The following is a 22533-nucleotide window of genomic DNA, read 5'->3' as shown; positions in this document are numbered from 1 at the left end:
TTATGAGGATTGCAACACTTACCTGACAGATAGTTAACTGTAAATTGAAATCAACTTAGTCGACCCTCAATATCGAACTTTCTTCTGCAGCACAGAACTGATGAATCAGCCGCGGCTATACCGCTATATATAAATAAACAAATATATATATATATATATATATATATATATATATATACACTTTTAGTTGATGGATTGCAACATAAGTTTGGGGTCTGTCCTAAAATGTCAATAATTTTTTAAACATATTTTTTAAGTTATGATATCTTGTTTGAATTTCAAAGTAAGAGTGATATGGACGATACCATGCCTTAGTATCTGCTGTAGTTTGTGATCCGAAGATGAAAACGCCACTAAACCCTTACCGCCGTTGCACCTCTTATCACTTTCTTTTAAAATAATTTGCCTTATGTTTATATACATAAATAATTCTAGTGTTCACCCTGAAAGTTTTGTCTCAACGTAAATCTTTTACTCGTTTGCTAGGACTCCGAGGCGCTGTCGAGTGCCTTTCGAATTCATTTCGTAGGTTCGTAGGTTAATTGTCTTTTTCTCGTTAGCTGTTCTTTATCAGCATATCTGCTCTGTCATCTGCAGCAAACCTAGTAATGTTTCTGTCTCTCAGCGGATGTAAATGTGGCCGCACAATAAAGTATGTGTTGCGAACAAGGTTGGACATCGAGGTGTGTCTGATTGAGTGCACGCGATACACAATTGCATTGTTTCAAGAAGAAATATCGCTGCATCCTTGTCTAATATCAAGAAAGTAATACTCAACATTTACGACTAACTCTGATGACCATTCTCGCACTCTTCCTATTGATCTCTTAGTAAAATAGAATTTCCTTACCGCAATATACGCTTGGTTTCTGGTCCCGAGCCAACGAAACGCTGAAAATAAGAAAAAGCGTCCATGTATTGACATGACATAGTGAAGCCGAGCTGCTCATTTCTCTAGCAAACTTGTTGTCTCTTCGAATTCGCACCTGACAGGTTGTTGAAATTAATTGATTTTACTCTGATTGCATGCAATATCGAAGTGTTCACCATTGAAAAATCATCCGCTGCAGCTACCGTAGTCGCACTTTAAGAGTAGAATCAGCGAGATAATCTGGTGCAATGTAATGGTTACGCCTAGTAATCAACATAGTTTCTCATGCCTTTAACGTACTTTAGAGTGCATGATTATGATACTACTCCGTTGATCGATCAAAAATCAAAATGTTAAATTATTTTTAAAATTTATTTAGACTGCGTTCTTGTTGTTGATTGCGTTTTCAAAGACGCTCTAAAATGTACCTACCACATTCGCAATCGAATAACACAGCATACGATACCAAATGACACCGCATACGGGACATCGGTACCGCATACGGGATCCGAAGTATAGCTACGGGCACGGTCGCCATTGTTAGTGTAAATCAAACTAGTTAACCATTTCAATATTAGTTGCACGTTTTAGCTCGTAAATAGGCACACAGCTTCCACTGTCATTGAGAAAATTTGTTGCTTGTATTTTATATCAAGGTTTGTTAAAATAGAATTGAAGTTTAAATAATATGGCAACTAAGAGTTTTATAGCAACTTCATTCAGTATGTCGATTTTGTAAGTATATTGTTATAAGGTTTTTGTAAATTTTTACGGTGTGCGTATGGGCGATTGCTCAAGTTTGCAATCAAATTGCTATTAGCAAACATTTTACTAAAGCTTGTGATAACCAGAAGTTAACTAGAATTACGAATGACAGTATGTTTTGAATTATCTTAATATATACATGTATATATGTATTTTTTGCTACAACCAATACAATATATATATATATATATATATATATATATATATATTATATTTTGATGGCGTGCCCAATGCATGCCTACTCATAAACATTTAACTATTTCCAACAAATGTGTCTCTACTATTTAGTGCTAAACTTTCTAAAATTAGTTTCGCATTATAAAGCCAAAGCTTGACAGAAAGCTGTTCATATAGAAACAGCGTTCTACTAAGAGTTTGACAACGATGAAATGCCGTCTTCCTTCCTATTATCTTCAACATGCGCGTGCTGTGGGGATGCCATAAACCAAGAGTCTCAACAACGAGTGGTTCAAATAGACTTCCAGTAGCCTTCAACATGTCTTCATGACAGCGGTTCTTCTCCAAAACTCCAGCTTCTGCTGCTGCTCCAGCACGATTTGCTGAATGTATTATATATGAAGGCTGGAGAGAATTTCTCAATGAAAGATCAAAGTAAGTTGGCAAGCCACCCTGGAAATCCTTGCATGATCACGAATGCTGGCTTCTTGCTTTAGGTCTGACTAAAGCTTGTTATTTAATAATACTTGTAGATGATGTTCGGTGCCGATTTCTGGTTTGAACTCATGGACAGGCAATAATTCTTGTAATAGTTCTTGTGCAAATACCTTTCCAGGAATATCCGGAAATGCGCTTTATGAGCTGTTGAAAGAAATGCTCAGATCTGTATTCATCAGACGTTGTGAGAGAGCCGAGTTGCATTACAGCTTCCCAAAAATGCCGCAGAAGAGGATCTACAAGCTTCTCGCAATCCAAGTCCACCCAAACGGATCGAAAGCGTTGCTTGACTCCAACAACTATCTCTAGCAGAAGAACTTTAGCAATAGACACTAGACACCTGCGCAAAGAAGCATCAAACTCATATATAATCTTTACATTATATTTTACAATACCCTAATACCCAACATCCTTCCAACATCTCTCCCAAGTCAAGTATGCAAATCTCAACTACAAACATCTAAACTTTTAACTGCATACGTGCATTTAACATCTTGGCGTTGTAGCACGGTAGTTTTACAGACAACTGTTTTAGTATGTTCTTGAAAGCTTGAGGAAACGGTATATAGTTGAAGTATCGAAGCTATCGATTGTTTGGTAGTATATATCCAGCATCCTATATTACATGATACTTTTTCTACATATTCATTCTAAATCTAATCAGACGCAGTTTATACATACATCACTCCATTGAAATTGATTAGTTGTTACAGTAGAATCGTCGCTTTAATTGTGAACGTCCTTTTTGGTAATAACAGAAATATCATGTTTGACGTACTGACCAGTGTGCTGTTGTCAACAGTATTCGCATTAGAGAACACAATTAAAACATAATTGTGCGTTTGCCTTGTTGTAATGCCAGTTTAATCAACTTCTCCTGCTGTCTTATTCTACTTTCATGTAATTTTAATTGGTTAAGCACACATAACAGCTAAATCTTGGTCAGTTTGTTTTTTCAATGTTTTTCTCACCGTCAGTCGTTGTTTCTGCTGCCGTTTTAACCTCAATTTTGTCATTCCGTGGCTTTTCGAATTTATAAAGTGTGTGAGTCGCTGCCTGCGCTTTGGTTTACGCTGAGATCTGTCTGGATGACTCTAATTCACAATAATGTTGAAAACTTAGTAACTATACTCACCATATCTTTGTTATTCACGATTATCTAACATTTGAGTGGTACTTACCGCACTTTTCTTTTGAAATACGAAACCAGTTTCACAAATTGCTCAAGAAGCGAGAGACTTCGCTACCAAGTTTGAACATCAAAATATGGAATTGCAGGGGCGGATCTAGGATCTGACTGAAGGGGGTGTGCGACGGTGTGAAATCAATTGTGGACGTGGTCGGAAAGTTGGTTAGATAAGAAGGGAAGCCAAGTGACATCTTATGCAGGAATAAATGACACACACACACGCGCGCACGCACATGTAATGTGTATTTCCACGTACAGTATGTATCCTAAGTATAGTCACAATCACTGAATGCAAGATCGAACAACGAGATCACACCGCTTCTGATTTTTAAAGGTAACTTTGGCATATTAATACGCACAAATCAACATCGTATGCAGAGATTTTTCAGTGTAAAGAGAATCAAAAAGCCTTTACAATATTGAAACTACGTAGTCTTTGGACTTATATATATATATATATATACACAAGCTCCAATGCCCGGCTTCGCCCAGGTAATAGTTTAATCACACAAATTATTGATTTGCAGACCCTGTTTGCTATTAATGACAGACAGACAGGACAGACAGACAGGTAGCCTCTAGAGGTAGAGATTATAGCAGAAAGTATCTAAAAATGCGTTTGATGGTTGGAGAGGCAGAGGGGGTGTAGCCAGGTCACGTACAGTTTGTATAGAGAACCGTTTACTGTCACTAGTTAGCCGTGGTGTAAGTGCTTTTACCGTTTAGTAGCAGCCAGACAGAATTCTCATTCATAGTTATATCCCGTTCCATTGCCGTTTCCAAAAATCCCGTTGATTGTATTAGCGATTGGTTGAAGCAATTTCGACTTGAACGTTGCTGCCGTTGCGAGGAACAGGTGTATCGAACTTGGCATCTATTCGACACGTGTCCAGTTTCAAAAATCCCGTTGATTGGATTATTGATCCCGTTGAAGGCATTTCGACAGTCCCGTTGCAGAGAACAAATGTATCTAACCTGGCATCTATAATTTCGACGTGCAAGTCCCGTGAAATACTTACCCGAATAATCCGTTCCCCGTATATAACGAATGCCGACTTTCGCCATTTCAACAGTCCCGTTGAACGTCGTCTCTTCGAAGACGTTGCTGGCGTTTCGGGAAACAGGTGCATTAAACACGGCAGCTCTTCGGCGGTTGTAGACTGGCAAACGACTGTGGGCGTATTTTTTCAAGACCCGGATATCAGCAAAATATCTTCCGTTTCCCAGTGTCGCCCACAATAAACGACACGCGCAGCGCGTACCGTACGACGTCGGGAACGGGCAGTCTAAATTTGGTGGAGATAGGATGCGCCGTTCCAGAGATATTCGTGCGCGAGCGGAAGCGAGTGCCATCGCGTCGTCGTGAGAGAAGTCAGGAAGACGACCACAGTCTCACTTTCGACCAGAATGAATTCGGTGTGCGCGAGCCAAATTCGGCTGAGATCGGACTGGCCGTTTTTGAGAAACGCTCCAACAGACGGACACACAGACAGACACCTCTCTTTTATATATATATATATATATGTATATATGATAGTAATCACTGCCTACTCATGCATCAAAGCATACGTAGTCTTCATGCCAGACCTTCAGGGTAAGGGCGAGAGGTCTGGGTCCCCGTCCTCGTGCACCCAAACCTGTCCCGCGTATGCCGAAGGTCTGGCACGCGAGACTACGAATTTTTTTGGACGAGGTTACGACTTAAGCTGGATTTACAACAAGGGCGTCACATGGGTCCCAAAAGTGGGGGGGGCGCAAATTTGAAGCTGACATATGTGACGTAATTCATGGCGTCATATATATTAAATTCTTCTGTAGTACTACAGTCTATGCTGAATCAGCTAATTTAGCTAAAGACAAGCTACACTTCTGTTTAATTAACGTTGAAAATAGAATTGACTCAAAATATAGCAAGCCACGCCCTAAAAAAGTGGGGGGGGCTAGCGCCCTCTCTAGCCCCTAAGACGTGACGCCCTTGTTTACAATATGCGAACGCTGGAGCGTCGCGTCGCGTCGCGTGCGTCACGTTGTACTAAATTCAAATTGTAAATGACTCGACGCGACGCGACGCGAGGGAGACGCGACGGACGCGACGCGACGCGTCCAAATAAAACCGAGTTCTATTTGAGCGTCGCACCGGAAGCTGAGCACGTCGCGTCGGAAGTAACACCTTGATTTCGACCAATGAGACCCAACTAAAAATGCACGCGTGGCTTCCGTGAGTGAGTACTGATTTCGGCGCTGTACTCGACGTTGAGCGGTCTATAGATTGTGTAGGGAGCTGTCCTTGCTCGTGGATGATCAGCTGCAAGATGTACAAAGACTAGTGTGCTAGGGAAAACGCATGGAAATGGCTTTTGAGCAAGCTGGGGGTTCCGGCAGAGTTATGCCAGTAGAAAATCAAAGCGCGAGTGGTTAGTTCATGAATTCATGCAGCGACGTTTACAGGGCGCTGAAATCATATTGTGAATGGCACAACGCGCGACGCGTGCCACTCCCACGCAAGACGGCAGGACGCGACGCGACGCTCAAGTGTTGGCATATTGTAAATCCAGCTTAATTATTAGTCGCTGGAGCGAACGTGGTCTGTTAGTACGAGGCTCGCCGCGCAGCTTTGATTCTCGGTAATCAATCGACATGTTACAACCGCGATTTTGACGTAAACGAACTGCTGCCTTTTTGCGCATCTTTCGAGCAGTAACCTGCACTGTTTATTTAAAGGTGGCCCCAGTTTTGAACGTCGCGTCGCCTGAACGTTGTTTTCTCGGCACAAATCGACTTCAAATATATTGGACGGCAGGTAAAGTGATATATAATGTAGAAATGATTATAATGATTACTGGGTTTTGCGGTTAAACAAATCTATTTGTTTTGAGATCTTTTTTGGATGCATGTATTGCCTGGATTGAATTGTGCGGCAATATTTACACTGCGGCAATATTTACACTGCTGCATATACTGCATACATCAAATTGTGTACTAGTTATTGCAAATCTATTTTATGTGTGCAATTATATAATATGCAATTACTAATTAAAAGTGCAAAGTACCTTATTAAGTATTCAGCTAACTTACTTCTATTTCACAGTACCAAAGTGCAAAGTATTCAGCTAACTTAATTAATTCTATTTCACAACTACTACTAGTACCAAAAGATTTCTTAGAAGATAAACACTATATATACAACTAGGTTGACACTTACAGGTGTATACATTGGATATGCCTTTTGCCAACTGGCATTATCATATTTGAAACTACACACTATGGCACACTATGGCATTGGTTGCTATATGGTTGGTGACATGAACGACAGTTATATAATTAGTATACTCTGTGTGTGTGTGTGTGTGTGTGTGTGTGTGTGTGTGTGTGTGTGTGTGTGTGTGTGTGTGTGTGTGCATTTGAACAACAAATATTTGTATATAGATATCAACAGTTAGATTTGTTGTTGTGCCAGTACACAGCAGAGTTTTACTAGAGATATTAGAGATAATAAGAAGTAATTGTGTTATGCTGCTTTGTGACATAATATAATATAATATTTTTTGACATTAACATGTACAAAGCAAGAAAGGTGACATCTGTCTGTTTTGTTGATTTCAATAAACTATTGATGACAAGTACATGTATACTTGTGATTTGGGTTTTGTTTGTTTATTGTTCCTTTGTTTGTTGTAATATGACGTATCTATGTACAGTGACTGGGGTCAAAAGTTTAAACCACTGTATCTGTACATTACTTTTGCACTCTCATAAACAAGATACTTTTTATACGAGTTTCAGCTCATTCATAATTTAGTACACTTTTGAGCTAGTTTACTAACTTGATTTTGTATTACAAATGTTAATAGTTTTTACTGGCAAATGCAACGAGTAGACAACACGAGAGAGCCACTTGGAAAAGGCAAAGCTGTGAAGAATGGAGAGATGTCGCTAGTAGTGTGGGACAGCTTATGCAGTACGTATGATGGAGCCATGCAACTCTCTTATTCCTATCAATGGAAATACAAATGGTTGGCAATTCTTGAGAAACAATTCTGCTATTTGCTGCTGAGAAAAATGTCCAACATTTCTTTATATATAGCCAAGATCATTTATTCTGCATGGGAATCAACAAAATCATTGTCTCATCTGCATGGCCAGCACTACATAACTGCAAGAATTAAAAACAAAGTGATAGATGGCAACATCAATGATAATGTAACAGTACTGCTGGCTATGTCAAATATTAATTAACTAAATCATCTTAGGTTGACCTGCTGTTCAATTGTCTACCTCGTTATTTTATATGTCTCTGTTATGACTATTGTTACCACTTCCCAGCATTCTGGCAGCCCTTCTGTATACTTAATTTCAAAGAGTGAGGCCTTTTGCCTTGATTTTGATTGGGCTTTCTTAGTGGAATTACATATCGGCTTTGTGTAACATTTTCTTTGGACTTGACGAGCATAGAACTCTCTCTTGAGATGCATGGTATCCATAGATTGATGTTTCGTTGATGCAGTCACCTAGAAGACTAAAACCCACGTTGACAATGGCTATACAGACAACAAGTCTCACTGAAAGACATTAACCTGATACAGTAGTCGAAGAATTCATGGCATGATGGTCCAGTACTGTTTGTTTGCACAAATATCATGTTACATATAGATATATATATATATATATATATCAGTGACGGATTCAGAAATTGAGAAAGGAGGGGTCTATAAAACAAAATTTTAACCACGCCTACTTCGCCTACTTTTGTTAGGATTCAGTCACTTTAATAATTAAGAACTTTGGAGCTGTCTCCCTTTGGCGTAAAAAACCAATTCCAAATAATTCCCAGCAGAAACAAGAACTAGCTGCACCAGCTGGTAGCAGCAAGCTAGCTATCTCAATCTAGGGTTATAGCAGCTAAGGCTATTTGTATATGCCATACATATAATATTATATACATTAATTAAGACATAATGTTTAGTACAATGTACACAGTGGAATTAAATGATTTTACATGTTAAAAACGTGAAATTATTGATCAGCTAGAGCAAAAGCAATCTTCATTCTCCCAGGATGTAATGATGCAAATGAGTTCACAAGTAGATTTAGTGCTTCTGGAGATTTCCGAATTCTTTCACATCGATCACTGTTTATTTTCATGATTACCAATCCATTTAATCGATCATCTGTCATTGTAGATCTTCTGCAGGTTTTAATCAGTTTGAGTTGACTAAAGCTTCTCTCACACTCGCAAGTGGTGACTGGAAGCGTTAGAGTCAACTTCAACAAAACGAATATGTTAGGAAACTGAATCTCATCACATGATTTGAGTGCATCAGCAAGCTTTGTTGGAACTTCATCTGAACACTTCCATTTCCGGACCCACATTCGATACTCAATGGAAAGCATGTTGTAATGAGGCAAGTCGTCTTTGAAATAATCAGCAGCTTGACTGAGTGTTTCTGGAAAGTTATCATGAGATTCAGAAGCAACCTTACTTGGAACCAAATGGAGCAAGCCGGGAACCAAGTACTGGTTTCCAGAAAATCTGTTGTCAAGCTCCCTTATGACATGAGATAGGAACTCATTGTACATGGTTACACCATAATACTGCTGTGCACTGCATGTTTCAATGTTGCTTCGATGAGACTGTCGCCTTGCAATGCGCGGTTTGGTCAACTCAAAATCTTCACCATGGAGATCTTGTCCTAACTTAAGACTTTCGGCAAAGATTTTATTGAATTCTTTGAAACAGTCCTCTCTCATTTTCTGTAGGATTAAACGTATTGACTGAACCTGCTTGTCGGCATACATGACATCAGAAGCTTGCATTTGAAGCTTGCCTGTGAGGCCTTTGAGACATTGCAAAATTTCAAGGAGAATCTTGAAGCAAACTGAGAAAGAAGGCGACTGAAGCTGAAACAGATAGCCATTCGCCTTTGTGATTGTATTGCCATCCCAGCACCAATCAGTACCAAAGTCTTTGTGTTGCCCTGGAGAAAGCATAGCTTAAAGAGATGTGTGAAATGCTAGTAACAACTCAAGAAAGACTGTGTACGAATCAATACGTTGAACCCTCCTTGTTCTACAGGCGTCTTTGAGCTTTCGGGCCTTGGCTTTTGGAAGGAATTTATCCATTGTCTTATTAAACAGTCGTTGCCTTTTGGGAGAGAATGTGAAGAACCTTGCAATTTATCCGATGTATGCCTCAATATTCATGAATGCTTGGATCTTACATGCAGACACCACAGCAAGATTCAATCGATGAGCAGCACAGTGGAAAAAAGCAGCCTTTGGAGCTTGCTGTTGAATTACAGCACTACATCCTGATCTTGCTCCAGACATGTTACTGGCTCCATCGTAGCACTGCCCTCGCATATCACTTGGTGACAATCCAACTGTCTGTATCCAGTTTAAAATTGCTGCAGCAATATTCTTTCCTGTGATCCTTTCTACTGAGACAAAGGCAATGAATACTTCCTTCACAGTACCATAATAAACGTAGTGAAGGGAAATTGAGAGCTGCTCTTTGTTTGAAATATCAGTGACTTCATCGACAATGACAGTGTAGTATTTGCTCTTCTTTACCTCTGCTATGATTTCGTTGCAGATGTACTTTCCAACCACTTCAATCAATTCGTTTTGAATCATTTTGGATGTGTATCTAGCATTTCTTGGAGAGTTCTTGAGATGTTCAGAGAGAATATTGTCAGTTTCAGCCCTATAGCATACAAGCTCAATGAAATTCCCTGGGTTTGAGTGTTCATACTCAGTATCCTCCCAGTTGAAACAATCATCACGATGACCACGAAACGCTATGCCTTGTTTTCCACACAGCAAAACTATTTTTAACAGAGACAAAATCACTTTCTTGTTAGCCTCCATCCGCTTCCGAGCCTCGGATACAAGCACTGTGTCAATAGCTTGTGATGGGTTACTTTAACAATCCAAGAATGCACTCATCTTTGCCAGAGAAGCAAGATGGTAATCAAGCTTGCCGTGAGCTAGCGTCCTGTCAGATAGTTTTGCCATGTTCTAAAAGGTGCAGTCACGAACTGACATGAGAATGTCCACCAGGTAACTCTGGAGCAAAAAATGCACAGGCTCGGCAGAATGCCCCATCCTCTGCACGACTGTAATAGAGCCAAGGATATTTCTTAAACGAGCTTGGTGTAAAGTGGCGATATTGTTTAGAAACAGCACAGTACGTCTTTGGGTAATAGGAAGAATCAAGATTTGGCTTAGATGTAAGCAATTGGTATTTACGTGTCGGATCCAAGTCACTTAACTTCTGGTTTGCTTTCAACAGTGCTCCAATATTGTCAGGAGGGAAAGCAGTGCTCGACTCAACTTGGGACAGAGTAGTGGCACTGGGTGACATTCGACTTGGACTTGTAAACATTAAAATTAAGCGGTGTTGTGATAGTTTGTATTCTATTTGCAGCTACATGTATATAACTTAATATTTGAATTTAAGATTAATACTATTTATAATCTACTTACTAGTAACATCTGGGGACCACACAAGGGTTTTCTGTTACACAGTTTTGTGATGGCGAACCTATATCTGCACTTGAGTGTAACTCTCCCTCAGACTCTGTAGTAAAGGGTATTGTCAGTAAATGGTAATCCATTGAATTTTGTCAAACGCTATTATATATAGTATAAATGCAAATTTGTCATCTGCATTTACCTTCTCTGCTCTTTTTGGAGAAGAATGAAGTGATAGGTGTAGCAGCATGTCTCTTTATTTTGAAGTATTTGTTGACGACTTCACGGAATCAGTAGATGCGTGGGATTGCAGAATGAAGTTCTCTGAGCATGAGCAGATCTTATGACCTCGATCTACCGTCCTTTTGCGCGCTTACAACAAGCCTACAGTAACACGATCTCGGCAACCAGGCGAAAGGACTGGAACTTGGACCTGTTAGTTTCGAAACTTAGCTAGCTGTCTTTAATTAAATATACTGTTGAGTAACTCAGTTCATAAAGTAACACAGTACCAAAGAACAGGTATTTTTGTATTAGAATGAAAAATCGAATCTGAAAACAGTAATGCTCAGCTCAAAGGGGGGGTCTATAGACCCCATAGACCCAGCCTGAATCCGCCACTGTATATATATATATTTGAAATATATACATATATTCCTCTTCTATGCAAACTACCCCAAACTGCCCCAGACTACCCCAAACTACCCTACCCACTCAGTCCCTAAACATAACTACATTACATATATATATATATATATATATATATATATATATATATATATATATATATATATATATATATATATATATATATATATATATATATATATTACTGCAAGGATATGCACTTGCACACATAACCATAACCCAGATCTATAGACACACACACACACACACACACACACACACACACACACACACACACACACACACACACACACACACACACACACGAGCGAGCATGTGATGTGCATGTGCATGTGTGTGTTTATTTTCTGTGTGCAAGACCGTGTGTCTTTGTGTCTGTTTGTGTACAGTTACTGAGCATATCTGTCTATATGTGTATCTACATTACACTACTCTACACTATTCATGCACACGCAAGCGTGCGTGCACACACACACACACACACACACACACACACACACACACACACACACACACACAGTTACAATCTTTGCTAGATCAACAGCATAAATTGACAGACAAACAGGTACATGTACCAAATTCATTTGCTCGTATGGATGTATGTATGTACTAATTAACGTAGAACTATTATTGACTGTATATATCTCTCAATATTGACTGTATAAATAAATCAATATTGACTGTATATATTACTCAATATTGACTGTATAAATCAATCAACTGACTGTATATACTAATCAATATTGACTGCATAAATCAATCAATATTGACTGTATATGTCAATTCATATTGACTATATAAAATTAATCAATATTGACTGTATAAATTAATCACCATAATAACTGTATAAATCAATCAATATTGACTGTATAAATAAACCAATATTGACTGTATATATCAATCAGTTTGAATGTATAAATCAATCAATACCGACTGATTTCACAGTCATTATATTGATTGATACATACAGTCAATATTGATTGATTTATACACTCATTATTGATTGATTTATACACTCATTATTGATTAATTTTATATAGTCGATATGAATTGATATAGGGCGTGTTTCCACTAGTGCCTAAACCGGTTTACCAAGTGGTTTAAGCTAAACTGGTTTAAGAATTGACCTGTTTCCATCTGCACTAAACCAGTTATATGTTAAACCTAAACCTATTTCTTAAACCTACTTCGAAGTAGGTTTAGCAAAGTGGTTTTGGTTTAACTGTCACATGACAGTAGCGCGCTTGTTTAGATGGCTTCAGACAATGTCGTTTTGATGATATTGACTATTTTGCTGGGATAGAATTGCCTTAAAAGATGTAAGGGTCGTTAACAAGGGGAAAGAAATCAGTAGCTACGGAGAGAGACAAGACGGTGTCTTTGGTCATCATCGTGCAAATTCCTACTAGAAGATGCTGAATCAGTAAAAACCAACAGTTGCTCTGACTCTGCAACAAAGCAGCCCAATACTTCAAAATAAGGCGTTCCTAGACGGTTTGTTTTGCACATCCCGGATGTGCAAGTTCCTAGTGGAAACAGCGCTTTCTTGAACTGGTTTAGTTCCTAAACCCATTTAAGCTAAACTAGTTTAAGGTGCAGCTAGTGGAAACACGGCCATATACAGTCAATACTGATTGATATATACAGTCAATACTGATTGATATATACAGTCAATACTGATTGATATATACAGTCAATATTGATCTATTTATACAGTCACTATGTTGATTGACTTATACAGTCAATGAAAACAGACAGACAGACAAACACAGACAGACAGATGTAAATGTTTGATTTAAATGGAATATATGTATTAAGGCAGACAGACAGACAGACAGACAAGGACATTTATGTCCCTTTACTTTTCTTAATCTGCAAATTGTATTTAGCTGTTGGACAGTGTGAACTGTACTTAGCCTTGTTTGCTATTATATTGTTTGAAACTTTCTAACTTCATTTATGAAAATATATGAAAAGACAAACAGAAAAGCTGCAGACAGGCAAACAGACAGTAGACAGTAGGACGTACGGACAAACAGAATTTAAAATAGGGCTTTGTGCTGGCCATGCAGTTGAGACAATGATTTTGTTAATTCCCATGCAGACTAAATGATCTTGGCTATATATAAGGAAATGTTGGACATTTTTCTCAGCAACATATAGCAGAATTGTTTCTCAAGAATTGCCAACCATTTGTATTTCCATTGATAGGAATAAGAGAGTTGCATGGCTCCATCATACATACTGCATAAGCTGTCCCACACTACTAGCGACATCTCTCCATTCTTCACAGCTTTGCATGCCTTTTCCAAGTGACTCTCTCGTGTTGTCTACTCGTTGCATTTGCCAGTAAAAACTATTAACATTTGTAATACAAAATCAAGTTAGTAAACTAGCTCAAAAGTGTACTAAATTATGAATGAGCTGAAACTCGTAAAAAAGTATCTTGTTTATGAGAGTGCAAAAGTAATGTACAGATACAGTGGTTTAAACTTTTGACCCCAGTCACTATACATAGATATGTCATATTACAACAAACAAAGGAACAACAAACAAACAAAACCCAAATCACAAGTATACATGTACTTGTCATCAATAGTTTATTGAAATCAACAAAACAGACAGATGTCACCTTTCTTGCTTTGTACATGTTAATGTCAAAAAATATTATATTATATTATGTCACAAAGCAGCATAACACAATTACTTCTTATTATCTCTAATATCTCTAGTAAAACTCTGCTGTGTACTGGCACAACAACAAATCTAACTGTTGATATCTATATACAAATATTTGTTGTTCAAATGCACACACACACACACACACACACACACACACACACACACACAGTATACTAATTATATAACTGTCGTTCATGTCACCAACCATATAACAACCAATGCCATAGTGTGCCATAGTGTGTAGTTTCAAATATGATAATGTCAATTGGCAAAAGGCATATCCAATGTATACACCTGTAAGTGTCAACCTAGTTGTATATATAGTGTTTATCTTCTAAGAAATCTTTTGGTACTAGTAGTAGTTGTGAAATAGAATTAATTAAGTTAGCTGAATACTCTGCACTTTGGTACTGTGAAATAGAAGTAAGTTAGCTGAATACTTAATTAAGGTAATTTGCACTTTTAATTAGTAATTGCATATTATATAATTGCACACATAAAATAGATTTGCAATAACTAGTACACAATTTGATGTATGCAGTATATGCAGCAGTATAAATATTGCCACACAATTCAATCCAGGCAATATATGCACCCAAAAAAGATCTCAAAACAAATAGATTTGTTTAACCGCAGAACCCAGTAATCATTATAATCATTTCTAGATTATAAATCACTTTACCTGCCGTCCAATATATTTGAAGTCGATTTGTGCCGAGAAAACAACGTTCAGGCGACGCGACGTTCAAAACTGGGGCCACCTTTAAATAAACAGTGCAGGTTACTGCTCGAAAGATGCACAAAAAGGCAGCAGTTCGTTTACGTCAAAATCGCGGTTGTAACATGTCCATTGACTACCGTGAATCAAAGCTGCGCCGCGAGCCTCGTACTAACAGACCATGTTCGCTCCAGCAACTAAGTCGTAACCTCGTTCAAAAAAAATTCGCCATGGCTGGTCTGTACCAAGTGGAAGCCAAGGCATGGCAGAGCGGCGGTGCCTTTTGCATGCTGGCGACAACCCTGGTATGGTAACTAAACTTCTACTATAGGTTGTCTGTTACCTATGATGTCTGGTACACATCAAGCTTGATGCAAATTTTGAGAGGTGAGGACTAGAGTAAGAGCATGGCCAGCTGAGACATTCATCTGATATCATCGATCATTGCATCAGACAATTGGGATTGTACGTCCATGCCAGTTAGCATCATGTCATTGATATTGTAGTTTCCAATACATTTCTGTTTCTTCTTTCCAACATCTTTAGGTCAGAAGGTGGCATTTTAGTAGTAACTTATTTTTTGAAACCATTTTATTGTAAATTCTAGACTGGACTAACTCCATACATAGAGAAGAGGAGATACTGCAGGTTAATTGATTAATATTTAAACAGATCACATAGCTAGGGCCCTGGCTATAGCTCGTCACATCATCATCATGCACACACACACACACACACACACACACACACACACACACACACACACACAATGGACAAATTTTAAGCCCTCCACGTTTCGACATCAGAGATAGCTCCCCCTGCCTCTAGAGACAGGACCTCCATGCGCTACGTGGAGCCTTGGGGCCAGCGCTACAATCCACCTGGAGCTTGACCAGAGTCATCCAGGGGCACTGACAATGGCGCAGCTCTGGGACTGGACACCAAGGCCCACACGTACCCGTCTGCTGCATGATGTTGCGGCCAAGCCAGCGGTCTTGTCCACCCCAGTCAATGACCTGGTACTCATTTATACTCCTGAGTCGAAAGAGGCAAGTGTAGGAAACTGCAACAGCGTCGCCTCCACCAGGATCGAACCTTCAGCCCTCATCATGGAATACAAGATTTCGGATGTGATCACCAACGCTCTACCATCTGCTCCACAGCGCCACACACACACACACACACACACACACACACACACACACACACACACGCACACACACACACACACACACACACACACACACACACACACTTTGGCTATATTGATGTGTGTCATGGATTCCAGGATCATAGTCTATTGTGACCACTGTCAAACTGTAATATACTACTGGTAGTGTTACAATCAGTTTAATTAATAGCAATTTATTGCAATATATATGTTAAAGTTTCATATGCACTGTGGTTTCAAATGGAAGTCGTATTATCTATGGGTACCCCAGACGTAGACATTGACACACACTTCATCTCACAACGCACGTCGAGTAAGCATATTATGACAGTTGTGCCATATAATTTGTTGTACATTCTATAACCTCATAAATATGCCAATACCTTTGCTTTTGGATGTGTCATAATGCGCCCCTCCAAACATATATTAGTTTCTGGTCCACAGTTCTTCAAAATTTCCCACAGGTGGGCAGTTACTATTATCTTCATACTATGCCCAACAAATAAATTTCAATGGTATTAAATCTGAAGACTAAATATGCAGCATGTTAGGTCCATTTCAAATCTACTAACATTATTTAACTTCACTGTTTCCATGCTGTACCAAAGATAAACAAACACAACAAGTACGGCAATAATGAAGTAGAGTTGTTACTATTTAATTCCCATACTTCTTCACATTTTGGATTTGCAGCACTATAGACACATACTATAGTATTCAGTGATTTTACTATGCATGCGTAATTATACTCTTCATTGATCTGAGACAAAAAATCATGCAGGTGGCGACCAGAAACTAATATATTTCTGGGAGTGGCATAAACTATTAGCTTTCCCATGTTTGCTATTTCAAGACGGACATTTATTTGATACATTTGTCTTTCATAAAATACTAACATGCAGACCATGCATAGTCGTGTACAACAATACACAATACAGACTTATGGTCAATGATCAAGGACTTCATCATGCAGATGCCATTATATGTCACATGTCAACTGCTACACACTCTGTAGTAGCTTTTACCGTACGAGAAGTCTTCTTGCCCAATTCCTTCGCAACTCATCCAAAGACTGAAGACAAAGTTGGTAAGAAACTTGCCTCCTAAACACGTGAGAACAATGGTCAAATAATAATATTTGTTAGCAATAATTGTCAGTCAGAAAAAATTACTAAAATTGAGTTTCAGACACTAGATCATAGCCATAAGCATGTACGATGAGTTACCTTAGAATTCTTATTTGAGAAGCAGCTACAGACTAGCGATTACTTCGTATTATTGCACCAGAGCTGCTGAATCAAAAATTGAAGCTAGACTTCTGGACAGGGCGTGGTACACTTCTCATTTTCTCTCTGCAAACATGAAAGGAGTCACTGAATATTCAGCAAGCTCATCATACTAATTGTACTTGTTACGTATATGCATACAGCTGCACTCTGAGCAAACAACGCAACCATTGCGCATGCGCAATAGGGTTTTATGTCTGTTGTGTTTGAGTAAAGTGTGCACAGCTGTTTCTACCTGGTAGTGAGAATTTGTGGCGAGTGAGAATGTTTAACGCGGTTGCTTGTACCCAGCACACAGTACGGAACGTTACGAATTTGTGTCGATGTAGGTAGTTTACGCTACACGTTTATCGAATCTTAAATGTCAGACTTGCAAAGGCTTTGGTAGTCATTTTTGTTACTAAACATACCGCTCGGCTGCTCAGAAAGATGGTTTTTATGTGCGGTACCGCATACGGGAATCACTGTTCTACTTTCGATACCGCATACGGGACTTCAAATGGAAACATGACAGTTAGTCAATACAGCGTAGAAATACATGGTCGCTGAGATGTACGACATGGAAGCTAACCTACTCTATTGTCACCTATTATATAGTTATCAGAGCTTGAATTTACAATATTGTCGTCATTTAGGCTAATTTGAGCGGAGCGCCAGTGAAATGCCTCCCGCAACATTGCATGGATGGCTGTATACTAGCAAGTCCTAGCTCCCGAGCTAGTTTACTACTGACAGATCGTAGCACCGAAAGCCAAATACTACGCCTACAAACATACTTGCAAAGTGAGTTTTGTTCTTGAAAGCTAAAAACCAGACAAGTTAGCAGATGTATTACCTTTGTTCAGAAGTCGCTGTCTAGATTCTACAAACGAATAACACTGGCTGTTTCTTTTGATCCATTTGGAGGGCTAGGCAATCAGCTATTGAGCGAGTGCTTACTTATTAGAATTGAGCTTGCTTCTGAGCCGTGGTCGGCTATTGAAATCAAACTTTACGAAATTACCTCGGATTACCCTACTGTATTAAGTGAAATGTCGATCTTGTCAGACAGTTTCGTGCTTGTTTAGCTTTGAAATTGTCTATATTGGCTCTTTTTGTACATTCTATAGCATTATCAGACAACTTTTTGCTTATTTGTAGCCAGTCGTGGCCATTCAACAGAAACGGTTATGTGGATGACAATTGCTTCGATCTAGGGCAGCAAAACAAACGTGTAAGTTTTCCGGACTTTTAATTCGTTCTGGAATTTGGACTAGACTACTTATGCGAATGTGTGTTTGGACGAAAAGTGTTGCTCATGGATCTAATTTTCAACGAGAAATCACTTCAACACTTTGGCACAGTAAGGCAGTGATCCTTGCAAGTGGAGAAATAATTTTGTATTCTATGCCAATTTTAGTACCATAGTTTACCTTATTTGTATAATTTGCATTGCAATATTTGCAACAGGTACTGTGTGTGTGTGTGTGTGTGTGTGTGTGTGTGTGTGTGTGTGTGTGTGTGTGTGTGTGTGTGTGTGTGTGTGTGTGTATGGCGTCTTTAGATCAATTGGTTAGAGGGTTGCATTAGGAGAATAGAAACACCAGGACCTTTGGGTCTTGGGTTCCAGTATAGTCACAGGCATAATTACCTCAGGCAAGGAACTCACGCGCAATTGCCACTCTTGACAAAGGAGTGTATGACTACCTGGTCATTGACTGGGGGTAGACAAGACAACAGGCTTGGCACAATAACATCCTGCAGCAGACAGATACTTGTGGTTTGGTGTCTAGCAACAGACAGGTACTTGTGGGTTTGGTGTCTAGTCCCAGAGCTGCGCTATAGTCAATGCACCTGGATGACTCTGGGCAAACTCGAGGTGGATTGTCAGGGCTAGCCCTAAGTCTCCTCGCAGCACATGGACGCCCTGTTTCTAGAGGCAGTGGAGCTATCTTTGCAACTGATCAGATGGTCAACGTCGAAAGAAGTGAAAAGCTCAACATTTGTTCGTGTGTGTGTGTGTGTGTGTGTGTGTGCGTGCGTGCGTGCGTGCGTGTGTGTGTGTGTGTGTTTGTGTTTGTGTGTGTGTGGTGCTATAGCTCAGTTGGTAAGAGAGTCATGCAATAGAGTGTGCACATCCGGGATCTTGTGGGGTTGCAAGCTAGTTCAAGTCACAGTGGTGGCGATCTATGGCCCTTGGGCAATAAACTCACACACAATTCCCTTTCTCAACTCGACTCAGGAGTACCTGTGGTTTGTGTGTGGTCATGAATGCCTTTATTGTAAACAAGAAATCGTTTACAATCTTTGGTTTAATTAATAGCACTTATCGTATTACATAAAACGCAGGAGTTAATAACCAGAATTAGATCTCCATCATGTTAAGAAATTTATATCCAACACGTAGTCATCGCTTTCTTCAAATTCATACTGTATTCATCATTCTCTAGTTATACCAATCAGTTCTACTAATCGACTATAAATCTATTCTGGCGTAGTTTACATATACGTCACTCAATTGAAATTTGCAATAAAGTACCCGTTGTCACGTATCGACCATTCGTTGTCACAGCTTTTTGTTGAGTGCAGAGAGGTCGAGGTCGACGTACTGAATACCATGCTGTCGTCCACAACAAGACACATCAGAGAACACATTTCACATTAAAAATATACTATTTACCTTGCTTCGACTGTCAGCTGTTTCCGTTGCATCATCTTCCTTTGGTTTTGGTTTAATCAGTTGCGCGTACAAAACAGCCGAGTCTTGGTCGGTGTCTTTTTCAGTAATTTGGCTGGGTTCTTGACTGGGTTCTTGACTGGTGTCTTTTGCTGTAATTTGATCAGAGCGTTGAGCGGTGTCTTGATGGCTGTCTTTCTTGGCGTCTTCTTTTGTTTTTAAATCTTGCTCTTCCAACTTTTTGGAATCATCTTTCTCAGATTTCTCTTTTTTACACTTATAGAGATCAAAAGGAGCTGGACGTTCAGGTTTGTTTTGAGTGCCGTCGATGGGGCTTGTATTGGAGTTTGTGTCTTTGACACGAATGTCTTCTGGTGCGTTTTCGGTTGTAGGCAGAATATTCACTTTCGGGGAGGGAGGGATGCATATGGGCACGTAGGCTGAACTGTGAGGCACTGCCACCGATGGAGTCGGCTTGATGTTTTCTTGAGGTGCACGAACTGGTTTCTTCTTGTTAACGCAAGCATAAATGGGCATTTCGTGGATTTCTTTATTCACTGACTCGGTAGGTTTTACGTCTGCGTCGATTTTGTCGGATGTGGCGTCAATCGGTTTTTGAGCCGCAGCCTCTGTAATGATGTCTGGTAAAGTATGGCTTGTGTGCTCGACTGTGTGTGATTGGTCGATTGGCGTTTCTGCGTTCAAATGCTCCTCAGATGTACGTCTACGAAATGTACCCGTAGTTATCTCGTCTCTTCCTACGTTGAAACTTAAGTGAAAGACAAACAATTAGTCGTGGTCAGAAAATAGACTCTATTGTGTCATGTATTACTTGTAGAATTTAGTATCATAGTCGTCGTGCCAGTGGCTTGCATTCGTTTGGCGTCTCCCTGCATTGATTAGAATGATTGTCAAAGGGTTTAAAGTGTTTCACAAACAGCTGGGTTTGATTTGCTTACGTGTTTTGATTTTACGGCAACTTGAAAAACAGAATGTCAGCAGTGTTTGACGGTGCTTGTAGGACAAGAAGACGATCAAAATAAGGAGGATGAAAACGAATGCAGCAATTGTTACTATAACCCATGATTTTATAACAGTATCATGTTCGAAGAAATGCATTTCTGGCAATGTATATGTGTGTGTGTATATATATATATATATATATATATATATATATATATATATATATATATAGGTGCCAATGCTCACCAACGGTTTGTCTAGTCAACACTTCATTCCTAGTACTTGATGGTGTTGTTGCGTTTGTTACCATAGAATCGATGCCCGTAGACAACGTGGCAGCTGTGATTTGTGAAACTTGAACAATAACACGAGTTTCATTGTCATTGGAGTAGTCTTTGAAGGCTTGTATACTAGTTCGGTTGATGTTGTGATTCTATTTGTAGTTAGGAAGGCTACAGTCTGTGCTTTGGGTCTGGTGCTGCGGCTTGAACGTTCTTCTGTTGTTGGATTAGGAGATGACTGTATAATAGTAAGCGAAGAATCTGGAAGATAAAAACAAATGATATTGATATGGATAGCTACATGACATCGCAAGTTGGGAGAGGAGGGACTTGAAAGGACGTTAGAGTAAATGAAATTCTCCATGCCTTATTAAGAGTGGGTTGTCGACATTTCCGGTCGGGAAACGCTTTCTGATTTTGAACTTTAACCTAAATACTCCTCTTGGGCAACAGAAGGCGCTTATACACATCTATTGTACTGGTGAACACTGTCGTAATGCTGTATGAAATTTAAATATTTTTTTTTCAAAATTTCTTTGCAGTTATTAATTGTCAAGTTGGGGGAATTGCCCTCTCTGACCCTCCCCAAGCTCCGTCGCTAATTAAATTGCTAAATAATTGTTGCATTACTTGGTGGTGCAACAATCCGGAGAGAGAAATATATAACCGATACGGATGTTGACGATAAGCAGGTTTTTATATATACCACGTATTTTCCATTGTCCGCTTCTTGTATCCCATTTATTTGCAGGCAACCGCTTTGATAGTTATAGCGGGTGCTTTTGACGGCTTTTCTTATCTTTTCTTTCATTTTATAAAGCAGATGATTTACTCTAGGAAAATCCCTTTGAGCCATGGTTTTCGGCAGACTGAGCTTGTAGCAGCAAACTGGTCGCGTTTGTTCAATGTGATGCAAGCACTTCAACAGGGTCATCGAGTGTGTACACCCGTTTTATATGGACAACAAGTTTATCAGCTGAAGTAAGAGATACATACATGTTGTAAACACTTGTACACTGAATTGCAAGTAACGTAGAGTAGCAGATTTACTGACGTATTTTATTGGTTTTCCTTGTTGTTTGTAATGCACGACATACATAACCCTCATATGATGTACTTCATTGTCATAGGACCGATGTTTAAGTTTTCTCCCAA

The 22533-nt window shown here is 39.3% G+C and overlaps 1 protein-coding gene across 1 annotated transcript; it reads right to left on the bottom strand.

The window, feature by feature from the left end:
• Nucleotides 1-19758: 19758 nt before the first annotated feature.
• Nucleotides 19759-21216, bottom strand: LOC134177253 (uncharacterized). Its single transcript, XM_062644035.1, has one exon. The coding sequence runs from the start codon at nucleotides 20669-20671 to the stop codon at nucleotides 20114-20116; it is 558 nt and encodes a 185-aa protein (XP_062500019.1). The 5' UTR covers nucleotides 20672-21216; the 3' UTR covers nucleotides 19759-20113.
• Between the last annotated feature and the right edge of the window lie 1317 nt (nucleotides 21217-22533).

Source organism: Corticium candelabrum, chromosome 3 (assembly GCF_963422355.1).
Source record: "Corticium candelabrum chromosome 3, ooCorCand1.1, whole genome shotgun sequence".
In the NCBI taxonomy this organism is placed as follows: domain Eukaryota; kingdom Metazoa; phylum Porifera; class Homoscleromorpha; order Homosclerophorida; family Plakinidae; genus Corticium; species Corticium candelabrum.
The sequence above is the reverse complement of the archived record's forward strand: the minus strand, read 5'-3'. Positions and strand labels throughout refer to the sequence as shown.

What these genes read in the sequence shown, in the direction of transcription:
- LOC134177253 (XM_062644035.1), bottom strand. Translation starts at nt 20,671, where the DNA reads ATGCCCATTTATGCTTGCGTTAACAAGAAGAAACCAGTTCGTGCACCT.